This window comes from Corythoichthys intestinalis, chromosome 12 (genome assembly GCF_030265065.1).
Source record: "Corythoichthys intestinalis isolate RoL2023-P3 chromosome 12, ASM3026506v1, whole genome shotgun sequence".
In the NCBI taxonomy this organism is placed as follows: Eukaryota; Metazoa; Chordata; class Actinopteri; order Syngnathiformes; family Syngnathidae; genus Corythoichthys; species Corythoichthys intestinalis.
The window spans coordinates 14757364-14770671 of record NC_080406.1 but is presented as its reverse complement, the minus strand read 5'-3'; the positions used below and the strand labels follow the sequence as shown (position 1 = coordinate 14770671).

The window sequence follows — 13308 nt, the reverse complement described above, 5'->3', positions numbered from 1 at the left end:
AATTTGTCACTTTCATGAAGGCATGATTCATTTGAGAAATTGACATTTTTTGATATATAGCGGAAAACACTCAGGGTACTTGAAGTTCCGCTCTGAGACCCCCAATTTGGCCAAATTTCAAAATTGTCCGATATGCTTGTGTGATACGTCATTGGAAAGCTTAAAATCTTAATTTTCTGGGGGAAGAAAAAGTTTTGAACGGAAGGGGATTTTTTTTTTAAAAGCTTTTTAAACAGCAAAACCCTATCTGAAGGTGAGAGAACGCGAGAGCAGAATTACAGACGCCATGACTTTTCGATCCAAAAACTCCGTGTAGCATGTATCACTGAGTGTCAAGACACAGCTGTGAATGGCCACAGTTGGATTTTGGGGGGATTTTATGGAGGAAATATGGTAATATAACAAGGGTCGCGATGCAGAAATCGCAGACATCAAGGAGTGGTTGAGATGTTCTTTTTTCATATATCTACCCTTTTAAATATATATTTTTTTCAATTTTTCTTTGTTTGGATCGATTATTTATCATCTAACATATCGGAGAAAATGCGACAGTAACAAAATAAATACAATTAAGCAATAGTTATGAGATAGATATCCGTGACTTTTTTACAGACACCATTTTTTTCATTGTGACATCATTTGTTTAAAAGTTTAAAATATGCGAGTGAATAATTTTTTTAAGTCGTTTTTTTTTTTTTTTTTTTTTAATATTAGACATCAGTTGTATAGAGTTCATTTTGCCTACACTTAAATATTCGTCAAATCCTTTCTTTTATCCCAGGCAATAGTAGGTAGTTTTATTTAACTGACATGTTTCGGCGGGCACTTCCGCCTTCGTCAGAGGGTCACTGATGTTGGTGTGACGAGTCTTTATCAGCTGATGGATGAAGGCGTGACTCGCCTGTCATTCTGGCGCCTCTGCTGCCCATTCATTCTTCCAAGATGCTGTTCCAGGTCGTAGAGAGCATGTATGCCCCCTCGTCCCTGTTGATGGTCCTCGGGCCCTGCTTGCGAATCTCAATGGCCTCCCTGATCCAGCGCTGATGTTTGTTTTCTTCGGTGCGGATGACTCTGGCTTTTCCCAGTCCATGATGTGGTTTTCCCTTTTGCAGTGATCGGTGATGGCTGATTTGTGATGTTCTTGTTGTGATTGTTCTTTTATTGCCCTTGTTTGTCTCATTGTTGTCTCCTTTTCACATTCCTTCTTGTGTTCTGTTTTTCTTGTAACGAAGCTCCTCCCTGTCTCCCCGATGTATGATTTATTGCATGATTTGCATGGAATTTCATATATTGAGTTGCATTTGTTTTCTGGATTGATTTGGGTGGACCAATATCTGGCGGAGTGTTGTATGTGGTTTGACTGGTGTGTTTATGTTGTATTTTTTCATGACCCTTTGGATACGGTCCTTGACTCCCCTCACGTACGTCAACGTCACCATATCTGTGTGTTCTTGTTTTGTTTGTTTTTTCCTTCCCCCCTGTGTTGTGTTGTTGTTGTTTTTGACCTGTCCTGCACCTTTTTCTATTGCCCACTGTGGATACCGACACCTTTTTAATGCCTGTTGTATATGTTTTTCTTCCTGTGTTCTGTCTTCTGGGTCCGTTATTATTGTCATACGTTCATATAGTGTTCTGACTACTGATAGTTTGTGGATAGTGAACTATCCACAAACTATCAGTAGTGGATAGGACTATCAGTGGACAAGGCGGAAGTGCCCGCCGAAACATGTCAGGTAAATAAAACTGCCTACTATTGCAGGGATAAGAGAAAGGGTTAGACGAATATTAGACATCAGTTAATGATTCTAAGCTAAAAATGGCAGACATTTTGAATAATTTCGTGCTGCAAGGATTAATCGATTAACTCGAGTATTCGATTACAAAAAAATATTCGAATTAAATTTTGTTGCTTCGAATATTTGTTTAATTAAAGTGGCATTATAATGGTGTATTTTTGAAAGTGATTGCATTTAGTTTTATTGATTTGGGTGGATACAATTCCCTCTTTTCTGCCTCATTTTACATGGCCAAATCCAGCTGCTCCCTGTTAAGACCAACATAAGCTAGGTTTTTGTTTGCACAAATGTTTTTTAATGCATTCGTAATTTAGTTTAAAGGTATTTTTGGCCATTTTCTTTGGGAACATGTGTCTGAACCATTTGTGAAGAGCATTGCAAAAAAAAAAAAAAAAAAAAAAAAACCCTTAGTATTTTATAGCCCTGCCTACTGCCCGTAGTTAGCTGGAATAGGCTCCAGCACCTCCGCAACCCTCGTGAGGAAAAGCGGCATGGAAAATGAATGAATGAATGAATGAGTATTTTATAGCATTTAAGCTAGCGAACTTTTGCTATGTGCATACTATGTACATAGATCCTTATTTTTTTTTTCTTTCTTATACCGCTTGAGGCTCAGCTCAGGTATTTTAATTTTTTTTATGTTTATCCGATTACTCGATTATTCGAACTAACTAGTTCATCGATCTAATCGACTACTAAAATAATCGATAGCTGCAGCCCTAAATAAATATATTTAACTATCTTCGTTTTATGGCTAGGTTGAAACAAAAGCGGTTGCGCGTCTTCTGTAAACGGGGGTTTCCAGGGTAAAAGGGACAAATTAGAAATAGTTCGGGGGCTTAATGTGCCATGAATCTGCTATGGCAGCATATAGACATATTGTTCTATCAAACACAACAATTGTTCTGGCTTAAAATACAGCAGTTTCTTTTAAAGAGGAGTGCAAGAGCAGAAACTGCTTTTTCAGCCTTGTCTGTGTTTTCCGCCATTTATATATATATGTAGGTCCATTGTATACTGGATGTGGTCCATGAAGTGCTCCACCATCAGCGCCGTCTGGAGAATATTTGGCAGCACCGAAAAGTCCGACTGCACCAGAGACTGCAGCTGTGTGTATTCCAGCAGGATGTTCAGCAGGTACACTGCAGCCCACCAGCACCCTCCCCCACAAATGCACATACACGCACACGTAGTTACTTACTTAGTAAGTGAAAACAATAGAAAACAAAGAGAGGAGAATATTTCTCGAAGCTGCAATGGATTTTGTAATCCTGTGGAGACATGTGTTTCCCATCAGCTCTCTTCATCCATCAGTTTCCCAAAATCCGGAACACTTCAAGGATCTGAGTGGATTGTTGCACCGCTGGCACTACTTGACCCTTAAGCAGATAAATGAAGCATGGATGCAGATCTAAAGATCAGAAGATATTTTAAAAGCACCATTGAAAAAAAGAAGACCATGATCAAAGGATGTCAAAATATAGAGAGGACAGAGTATGAGTTTTTTAGGGGTGAACATTACATCCATTTCGGTTGATACGTCTTTTGGTTGGTTAAAAACCTCCTGTCAAAATGTCCTCAGAGGCTCTGGATTCACCTCCATGGTACCACAGCTTTACCTCTTAGCGCTGATCCCTCTGCTTTTCATATTTTACACCTCGACTGCACGCTTATTCGCAACAGCAACACTTTTATTGTTTAGTATGTGAATGACACCACAGTGGTAGGGAGCAACACTGGAAGTGACAAGCCCACTTACAGTGAGGTGGTGCGACAGCCGACTGTGTTGTGTGGTGCAGAGAAAATAACAAGATTTAGAACATATCCAAAACAAAGGAGCCGGTTATAGACTTCAAGATGTGAAAAATATGATCAATGACCTCTGCTTCTTTGGGGTCCACATTTGGACGATTTAGTGTTTCTTTTGGCAGCCCTTTTAATTTTTGTCGTAGTCTTAGGCTAGGTTCCTACTAGGGCTGTCCCAAACGACTAATTTTCTCCCGATTAGTCAGCCGACTATTTTTACGATTAGTCGACGTATCTAATAATTAAATTTTTTTTTTTTTTTTTTTTAACCAATTTAGCAATGAAATTTTTGTTGACGCTTATCAATTCACAAAAAACATATTGGAACACTCAAATTATTTATTAAAGTACAAATAAACACGTAAATAACAATAATAAATCACAAATAAACAATGAGTTCAAATGCTGATAGAATTAACTAGTGTAGCATCCCGATTGAAAAGATGGTCTCTTAAACTGATGGTTTACAACTTTTATTCCATCCTTGATATAAACACACTGTAAGAGCTACGGTGCACACAAATAAAGCAACACAATTAGAAATTAACAAAAACTTTCCACCTTTTTCCTTTGAAACCTTATTTATATATCAATGAATTGCCTATATGAATTGCCTTTACCTTAACTTATTACCTTATCATTGACAATCTCTCCCTTGAGTGCAATCACTGTATATACTGTATATATTTATGACCTTTTAACCTTATATAATTTTCTATACCATAAAATAAACCATAACATGAAATAAACCTTTCAATTAGCATTAAGAACAATACTAATAGCACTAATAGGCCCATTGTCAATGAAACATTATTATTTAGTAAGGCGACAGCACCCTCTGGTGTACAAAAAATGAAAGAAAAAAAAAATTAAAAACTGCGTGAAGGCGCTTGAGGCGTTCATTCACGGCCGACGTGCAGCCAAGCTTGGCATTGAAGAGACAGGACAGAAGAGTGTACTCTCCTTTGTTTCTTTGAAATAAGGCAATGTTTTGGACAATCTGGTGCGCTTTTTTTGGCTTTGTGCTGCTTTCCCCGCTTGCAAACAGAGCATCCGACATTCTAACTTTCCACGCATATATTTTTTTAACCCTTCATTAACCGTCGACGGGATGTTGTGCTCGTCGACGGATTTACGTCATCGATGACGTCGACTATGTCGACTAGTCGGGACAGCTCTAGTTCCTACCCAGTGTTGGGCACGTTACTTTAAAAAAGTAATTAGTTACATTACTCACTACTTCTTCCAAAAAGTAACTGCGTTAGTAACTGAATTACTCTATAGTAAAAGTAACTAGTGACTAGGGAACGTAACTATTTCCATTACTTTAAAAAGGACTTGTTGTATGTCAAAGAATTTCAAATTTTCTGAGCGGTATTCGAGTCAGTGGAATAGAGAATAACAGAAAGGTAGTTAACTTGTTAGGTGCTTCAGCAGATTTGAATTGCTTACCACAGATGTCGACAAAAGCTTTGCCCCGGGACATAAATTACACATTACATGCAGGTTCTTTCCTTTAATTTCGACAAACTTGAAAAAGTGTCTATATCTCCACCTCTTAAAGGACAATTTTTCTTCTGAATGCGCCGCCATCCCGACCCTGTGCATCTGGTTTGCGTGTGTGTGTTTGCCGCACGCGCTGTTCCGGTTTGCTTGTAAAATCACCGGCTCTGATTGGCTTACCACGACACATGACTCTAACCCTCAGCCAATCACAATCACTTCCATCGCATCTCTCGAGGGGCTGCAATTAGGTTGGCTCGTTTTCCGACAATTCACGTCACCTTCAAAGCGTCTGCCGTCCTCAAGATTGAAGCAGAATTATTGCTGGCTGACAGTGGGAGATGGGAACATCAGGTGTAGCAAACACAGAAACGTTACCAAACTTTGGAAAGCATTGTCTAATTGAATGAGCAGGGACAAACAGTTTGGAGTCAGAAGTACGTGCGCTATTCTCGAACCTGAACGCACCCCAAGTCTTGGATGACAAATCAACAGAGCAGAGAGTCGACTCGACACGGCTGGTAGTTTCTTCAATTTATTCAGAGTAAGTAACGCACCGCTTTTGACCATCAGTAACGGTAACGGCGGAAAAAGTAACTAGTTAGATTACCCCGTTACTGAAAAAAATTAATGCAGTTACGTAACGGCGTTATTTATAATGACGTTACTCCCAACACTGTTCATACCGCAGGTCTTAATGCACAAATCGGATTTTTTCTTGTTTTTCTGACTTGAGTGAGGCTTTAACTTGACAGTCTGAACTTGACAAGTCGCATAGAAGTGGACCATTTCAAATCCGATCTGGGTCACTTTCGTATTTGGTTTAAATCTGATTTGGGCCACATTTTTCCAAAATGTGGCAGCTGTCTGAACTGTCAAGTCTCCCAAATCGGAATTCATGCAGCAATTACGTCAACCAAGAGCCAGAGCAGCACGCAAGATGGCAGTGATGTAGCTGTTTGTTAGCGTTAGCGCCTAGCGTGAACTCGGCTTTTAGTATGCAGGAGGCGGGCTTCAACACGGTCATAAAAAAAATTACAATGAGGAAAAGGATACGCCTGTTAATGCTCGGTTTCTTAATGTGCGCCAAATGAGCAATATTTCAGTAGTGCTTAAAAGGCAGAGTCACACATAAGGCTCATGTGTGTGCGTCGTGCAAGCACAGTGCGTAGTTACTGAATTTGTTTTGATGCTTCTGTGCATGCGGGTCAGTTTGCTCAGCGCAACGGGCTCAATGGACAAAGGCAGTCTGAATGGACACGCCAAAAAAACAGATATGACAAAAAATCGGAATTGTGCATTAAGACCTGCAGTATAAACATAGTCATATTTTAGTACTTTCAAAATGTGATCGTCTTCGTCTAGTATTAGGGTGAATCCCATTTCATCCCTTGGCCCTCCCCCTTACCCCTTCCCCCTACCACTTGGCCCTTCAAACGGAGCAATAAGGGGTAGGGGCTTGAAACGTTAGCCCTACGAATTGGGACACCCCTTCACACTCACGTACGTCATAAGTCCATTCCGCCAGTTATGACGTCATCAAAAAGCGACAGAACCAAACAGACACGCCTACATCAGTTATCACAACTTAAAACTGTTAAAATAGTTAAATTAGGGATAAACAGAGCTACTTACATTTGTGTACTTCTTTCCTTGGCTCCGCCATTTTGGAAATGATTCTCGGGGTAATCGCTTTGCACCCTGGGAAATTTCGCGTAACCCTCCGTTTGGAGTGAGGGTAGTCATGGCCCTCCGTTTGGAGGGGTGGAAAGCCCTCCCCCTAACCCCTACCCCTGCACATTAGCGTGAATTGGGACAGCCCTACCCCTACACGTGAACGCGCAAAACGGAGGGGAAGGGGTAAGGGGTAGGGCCAAGGGGTGAAATGGGATTCACCCTTAGTCTAGGAAATGTCATGCAAATTTCATCTAGTTTTAGTCAACAGTTACTGAAAATGTTTTCATCCGTAAAATTGTTTTAGTCCAAAAATAAAGGCTTCCAACAATTTAGAACAAACATAGACGAGCACAATATTTAGCGTCTACAAGGAAAACGCCAACTTTGTGATGATAATACATACTCAGCAGGAAAAGCAGTACATTATTTTCAATTAAACCTACCTAGAAGCCACGAGCTGTATTTAAAAAAAAGTTGTCTGAGCATTTAAGACAGCGGTTCTTAAGTTGGGTTCGATCGAACCCCAAGGGTTCGGTGAGTAAGTCTAAGAGTTTCGACGAAGGCAAAGAAACGCTGAGCCCTCTTTTCGTACACTGATTAAATCCAGGCAAAGTGGCTTTTGAGACCAAATTTTGGATAGGTTTGATCCCAATTTCCAGGCTTAATCCATTTCTTTTAACTGCTAGTCCTCGATCTAGTGGGAGGAAGAACTAGTTTGCTCAGTGTAAGGTTGACTCGCAATTGGTATGAGGGAATACAACAGACCAATAGGCAGCAGTGTCTCAAATTTTGACCTGCTTATAAAACATGCTGTCAAACTGAATTTTGAACGGGAATATGCTAAGCTATTTGCTTGTTAGCTTAGCTATATCGGTTTTGAATATGAAAAAAAAAGTGGGCCAAATAAGTATTTAGTCAACCACTAATAGTTCTCCCACTTTAAAATATTAGAGAGGCCTGTAATTGTCAAGTGTCAACATGGGTAAACCTCAACAATGAGAGACAGAATGTGAAAAAAAAACAGAAAATCACATTGTTTGATTTTTAAAAAATGTATTTGCAAATCATTGTGGAAAATAAGTATTTGGTCAATACCAAAAGTTCATCTCAATACTTGTTATGTACCCTTTGTTGGCAATAATGGAGGCCAAACGTTTTCTGTAACTCTTCACAAGCTTTTCACACACTGTTGCTGGTATTTTGGCCCATTCCTTCATGCAAATCTCCTCTAGAGCAGTGATGTTTTGGGGCTGTCGTTGGGCAACAAGGACTTTCAACTCCCTCCACAGATTTTCTATGGGGTTGAGATCTGGAGACTGGCTAGGCCACTCCAGGACCTTGAAATGCTTCTTACGAAGCCACTCCTTTGTCGCCCTGGCTGTGTGTTTGGGATCATTGTCATGCTGAAAGACCCAGCCACATCTCATCTTCAATGCCCTTGCTGATAGAAGGACATTTTCACTCAAAATCTCTCATGATTTACATGGCCCCATTCATTCTTTCCTTTACACAGATCAGTCGTCCTGGTCCCTTTGCAGAAAAACAGCCTCAAAGCATGATGTTTCCACCCCCATGCTTCACAGTGGGTATGGTGTTCTTCTGATGCAATTCAGTATTCTTTCTCCTCCAAACACGAGAACCTGTGTTTCTACCATAAAGTTTTATTTTGGTTTCATCTGACCATAACACATTCTCCCAGTCCTCTTCTGGATCATCCAAATGCTCTCTAGCGAACCGCAGACGGGCCTGGACGTGTACTGGCTTCAGCAGGGGGGGCACGTCTGGCAGTGCAGGATATGAGTCCCTGGCGGCGCATTGTGTTACTGATAGTAGCCTTTGTTACTGTGTTCCCAGCTCTCTGTAGGTCATTCACTATGTCCCCCAGTGTGGTTCTGGGATTTTTGCTCACCGTTCTTGTTATCATTTTGACGCCACGGGGTGAGATCTTGCATGGAGCCCCAGATCGAGAGAGGTCATCAGTGGTCTTGTATGTCTTCCATTTTCTAATAATTACACCCACAGTTGATTTCTTTACACCTAGCGTTTTACCTATTGCAGATTTAGTCTACCCAGCCTGGTGCAGGTCTACAATTTTTCTCTGGTGTCCTTCGACAGCTCTTGGGTCTTGGCCATTGTAGAGTTTGGAGTGTGACTGAGCGAGGTTGTGGACAGGTTACTTTTATACCGATAATGAGTTAAAACAGGTGCCATTAATACAGGTGACGAGTGGAGCCTCGTTAGACCTCGTTAGAAGAAGTTAGACCTCTTTGACAGCCAGAAATCTTGCTTGTTCGTAGGTCACCAAATTCTTATTTTCCACTCTAATTCGGAAATAAATTCTTTAAAAATCAAACAATGTGATTTTCTGTTTTTTTTTTCACCATTGTCTCTCATGGTTGAGGTTTACCCATGTTGACAATTACAGGCTTCTCTAATCTTTTCATGCAGGAGAACTTGCACAATTGGTGGCTGACTAGATACTTATTTTCCCCATTGTATATTGCGATATTAAAACTAGAAGATTTTCACCAGATGACCTGAATAGATCTGTTTGCGAAGACTTTGGTTGACTTTCCATGACCACATTGTATTCATATAATACCGTTTATTTCAGGCTAAAGGGGTTTATCTGTGAATGAGGAAGCTTGCTGTATATTAAAGGGATCCAGGAGGCCATGTCTCTGCACATGTGCTGCTTTTATGAAGCAGAAAAAACAAACAAAAAAACAATTGCACGTCCTGCAATGTGACTATTGCACATGCGCACATAGCGATGGTGATGTTCACACGATATATTGTGCAGGCTTCGCCAAAACCATCTTAACTCATTCACTCTCAGCCATTTTCACCAGAGTAAGGCCCTTCACTCCCGGCCATTTTACTGGATTTTGACTGATTTTGCAAGGCCCACAGAAAATTATTTTCGATTGCTATATAAACATGGAACCCACCAAAAGAAAGATTAGACTCTGTTCTTTCAGCAGAAAAAAGTAAGTTCATATCTTTTTCCATTCTTTAGAAATCAGCATTAGAAAATAGCTTAGTTTGAGCAATTCCCTTCAATTTTTCTGATGAAAAAACAGAGAAATTGAGCTTTTTGTGAAAGCATACTTTTCAAACATAACTTCGACTTTAACAAAGCTATTTTTTGCTTTAGTTACATCCCAAATATCTGAATGTTTTCCTTTACAAAATAAGATAAACAACAAGACAAATAGAGCTTTTGATAGCAAAATAACAATTTATTTACACATAAATAAACTGAAGGATGATGCTATTGTGGCCGCGACAGACCGTTAAACTTTTCCCTCATCGCCGCCAGGTTTCAAAAATATGAATTTATTTTGAGTTTCTACGGGCTCTGCTCATGAGCAGCACGGACTCAACGGCATCTAGTGGTCCCGGTCGTTCTGCTCGGTCGTCCAGCGCCTGGCATCCCTGGCGTCCTACCGGTTGTTCTGCTGGGCCATCCGCCGCCTGGCATCCATTCGGTCGTCTTCTATCGGCGCCCCGGCTTTGCGGCTTGGCTGTTTGTTGCCGTTGAATAGTGTTGCGGGTCTTACCAAATGTGCTACTGCCCTCCAGTGTCCAGTTTTATTGCTTTAAAATGGATTTTCAGCTTAGTGCTTTGGAGCTAAATTGAATCAGGACCCAGAGATGTCTTTTTTGAAAAAAAAAAAAAAAAAAACAACGTAAAAGACGTATAAATGTCTTTGGGGTTCGATGTGTTGTTTTTTTTTGTGTGTTTTTTTGTTTTGTTTGTTTGTTTTTTAGCGATGTATGTGTGGTTCATGTAAAACAGACAGAGGACTTGTATATGACGCAGCCAAACATAACTGTTTCCCTCTTGGAATCATAGCAAAGACTTAAGTGTTGCATTAAATGATTAACCCATCCATTTTTTAATTGTACTATTTCTTGTGGTTTCTCTCTTTCTCCCACTAACATTAAAGGGGCCATGAAAAAGACTTATAGATTTGTTATTTTTGACTTGGCTGAGATCTATGAAATTATGTACCTGTATCCAAAAACTCAAATAAAAAGATGTATACAAAAAAAAAACGTCGTCTCTGGGACACTGAAACAATTAAAAATAGAATGTATTTATACGTTTTTAGGAGCAAATGAGTTAAAAGACCAGGCCTCTCCCTGTTCGAGCCACTTCTGTCGTTACAGAGCCATCAAAGCCAGGAACAAAAGACTGCAAAAAAGTTTTTTTCCCACATGCTGTCAGATCAATGGATACCTCTCTGAAAATTGGGTGACGTATTTGTGTGTATTATTGATTTATTGTTGCAGTTTTAATGTTTCTTTTTATGTACTGACTGTAAGGCACTGTTGTGCTTGTCACACTGGCAATAAACTTTCTTCTATTCTAGCTATTATACTATATTCTCCTACTGTTGATGATTTATTTCACTACTTCTGACTTTTTAATAGAACTAGATTCAAAAATGTAACAAAGTTCATCCCAGTCCTCCACAGCTAGAAGTCAATATTTCTGCTTAAAGTTCATCTTTAACCACATGCTCTCTAAAGTTTGGTTTGGCCAATCTCAGTAGTTTCACAATTATGCTAACGATGAAGGTGCAGTCATCTGTGTCACAAGTAATACGATGACATTCAAAAGTTTGTGAACATTTTTGTTCGCTATTATTTTAAAAAAGTCATGTTTTGACTGCTTTTAGTGCAAAATGCTCACATTCTCATCACTTCTCTCATTCACTTTTTCACTGTCTATGTACGTGCATAGGAAGATTCAGAATTACGCTCCTGAAGGGTGCGGGATACGGGAAAAAAACTCAACAAAGAAGCGATCACATCGTCGAGGGCCATAAATTCAGTGGGAAAACAGTTTCGCCAAAAACAGCCGTCATGTATGGGCGGCTACGAGGCCCCTGAGACAAGCGTTGAGCTGGTGTCGAGGAGTGCACGTGGAAAGCGCAGCACGCTTCCAATGGCAAATAAATCACAGATCACAAGATATGTCCTCCTGAGAGAGGAAAATCCACAAGCAAAAGAAAAGCTGTAGAATATGAGGTGTGCTGTTTTATTTGGCATGTACGACCTTCAACCGATCTTGCACTCTCATAAACAAATCCTTTTCAAAATAGCTGACGACAAAGTCGTGTGATTATAATCATTTCTCATATTCATTTTCCAACTTTTTACTTGTTATGAATCGGGTTACACGCCATAATTGACATGGGTAACAGGTGCACGTTGAAGGAATCTGACCTTTTTAGCCAGATTGCCGGAATCACGCCAGCTGAACTGCCGGACATGCGCTGGCGCAGCTCCAACGACCTTGGCCGGCAAGATACCGACAACCCAGCCAAAAGGCCAAACTCAGCGCGTTCACCTTAGTCTTTACCCCTTGTACTGACTCCATTTTGAAAGCTGGAAAAAGGCTTTGAAGCACAAGTTGACAATTTATTCACGTCGACAGCGGTCAAACGGCAAGGCGAAACAGAAACAGACTCTGGCAAGGAGGCAGACTGGTTCCAAGGTCACCATATCACAAGTCAACAAAAAGGTTCCTGAGAAAAATGACAACGATTAGTTAAACATTCAGTCTTCATGAAGGCTCTCGCGGGGCGGACTGTGGGCAGAAGAAGGGTGTGCTTGGGCGTTTTTTAGGATTATTGCCTGTTTGTGGATTGGACAGGACTATTCGGGAGTTACTGTTGTCAGGGCAACAAAGGTTGTGGATTTTGCCACCTCAGCGTCAAATAGGCTCTTGGAGTCCTATTAGTCGTGTTATCAGTTGGATATCGGGTGTTCTCCGGTGTTCCTTGTGTTGGGATAGGACGTCCCGCCATTTGTTCTGGACTGTTTGGAAGAACTGATTGCGAGAGTTGGAGGTGCAGACGTGGATTTGTCGATGTCAGCCTCGTCAGCGTCAATCTTGCTCATTCAGTTGCATGACGCACACATTGGGCTTCTGTGAAAAGAAGGCGTCGTGTATCTCTTATGCCCTATACTCTGCTTGTTTTCCTTAAACTATGGTGTAAATGCTATTTATTTTATAATGGGTGTGTTACAGTAATATGAACAGTCAAATAAATACGAGAAAAGATACTATTCCCTGATTGATTGTATTAGGTTTGTTAGAGTAGTACGAACAGTCGATTGGTAAATAAGAGAAAAAATATTATTCCCTTCAACGTACGGTACTTAGTTTTACGAGTATCGTATTTTTCGGACTATATGTTGCACCTGAGTATATTTTGCACCAACCAAAACTGCACAATAAGGAGGCAAAAAAAAAAAAAACATTTTCAGAAATGTAAGTTTTTTTTTTCTCTTCTTTTCAGGTTATGGACTGGATTGAAAACCATGGTGAGGCTTTCCTCAGCAAACACACTGGAGTGGGGAAATCCCTTCATCGAGCTCGAGCGCTGCAGAAACGACATGACGACTTTGAAGACGTTGCTCAGGTTGGACATTGTTCTTTGTTTAAAAAAATATTTGGAAAGCTCAAATTATTGACAACCCTCCCCACACAATGCCATGTTGGTGCTAG

General features: G+C 40.4%; 1 protein-coding gene across 3 annotated transcripts in view; it reads left to right on the top strand.

Annotated features, from left to right (window-relative positions):
• Positions 1-13308, top strand: part of kalrna (kalirin RhoGEF kinase a) — a 288022-nt gene that overhangs the window by 98752 nt on the left and 175962 nt on the right. For all 3 annotated transcript variants that reach the window (XM_057853377.1, XM_057853375.1, XM_057853376.1), the window contains 2 exons: positions 2802-2933; positions 13100-13222. In XM_057853377.1, coding sequence (XP_057709360.1) covers positions 2802-2933; positions 13100-13222 — 255 coding nt within the window. The remainder of the gene's footprint in view (positions 1-2801; positions 2934-13099; positions 13223-13308) is intronic.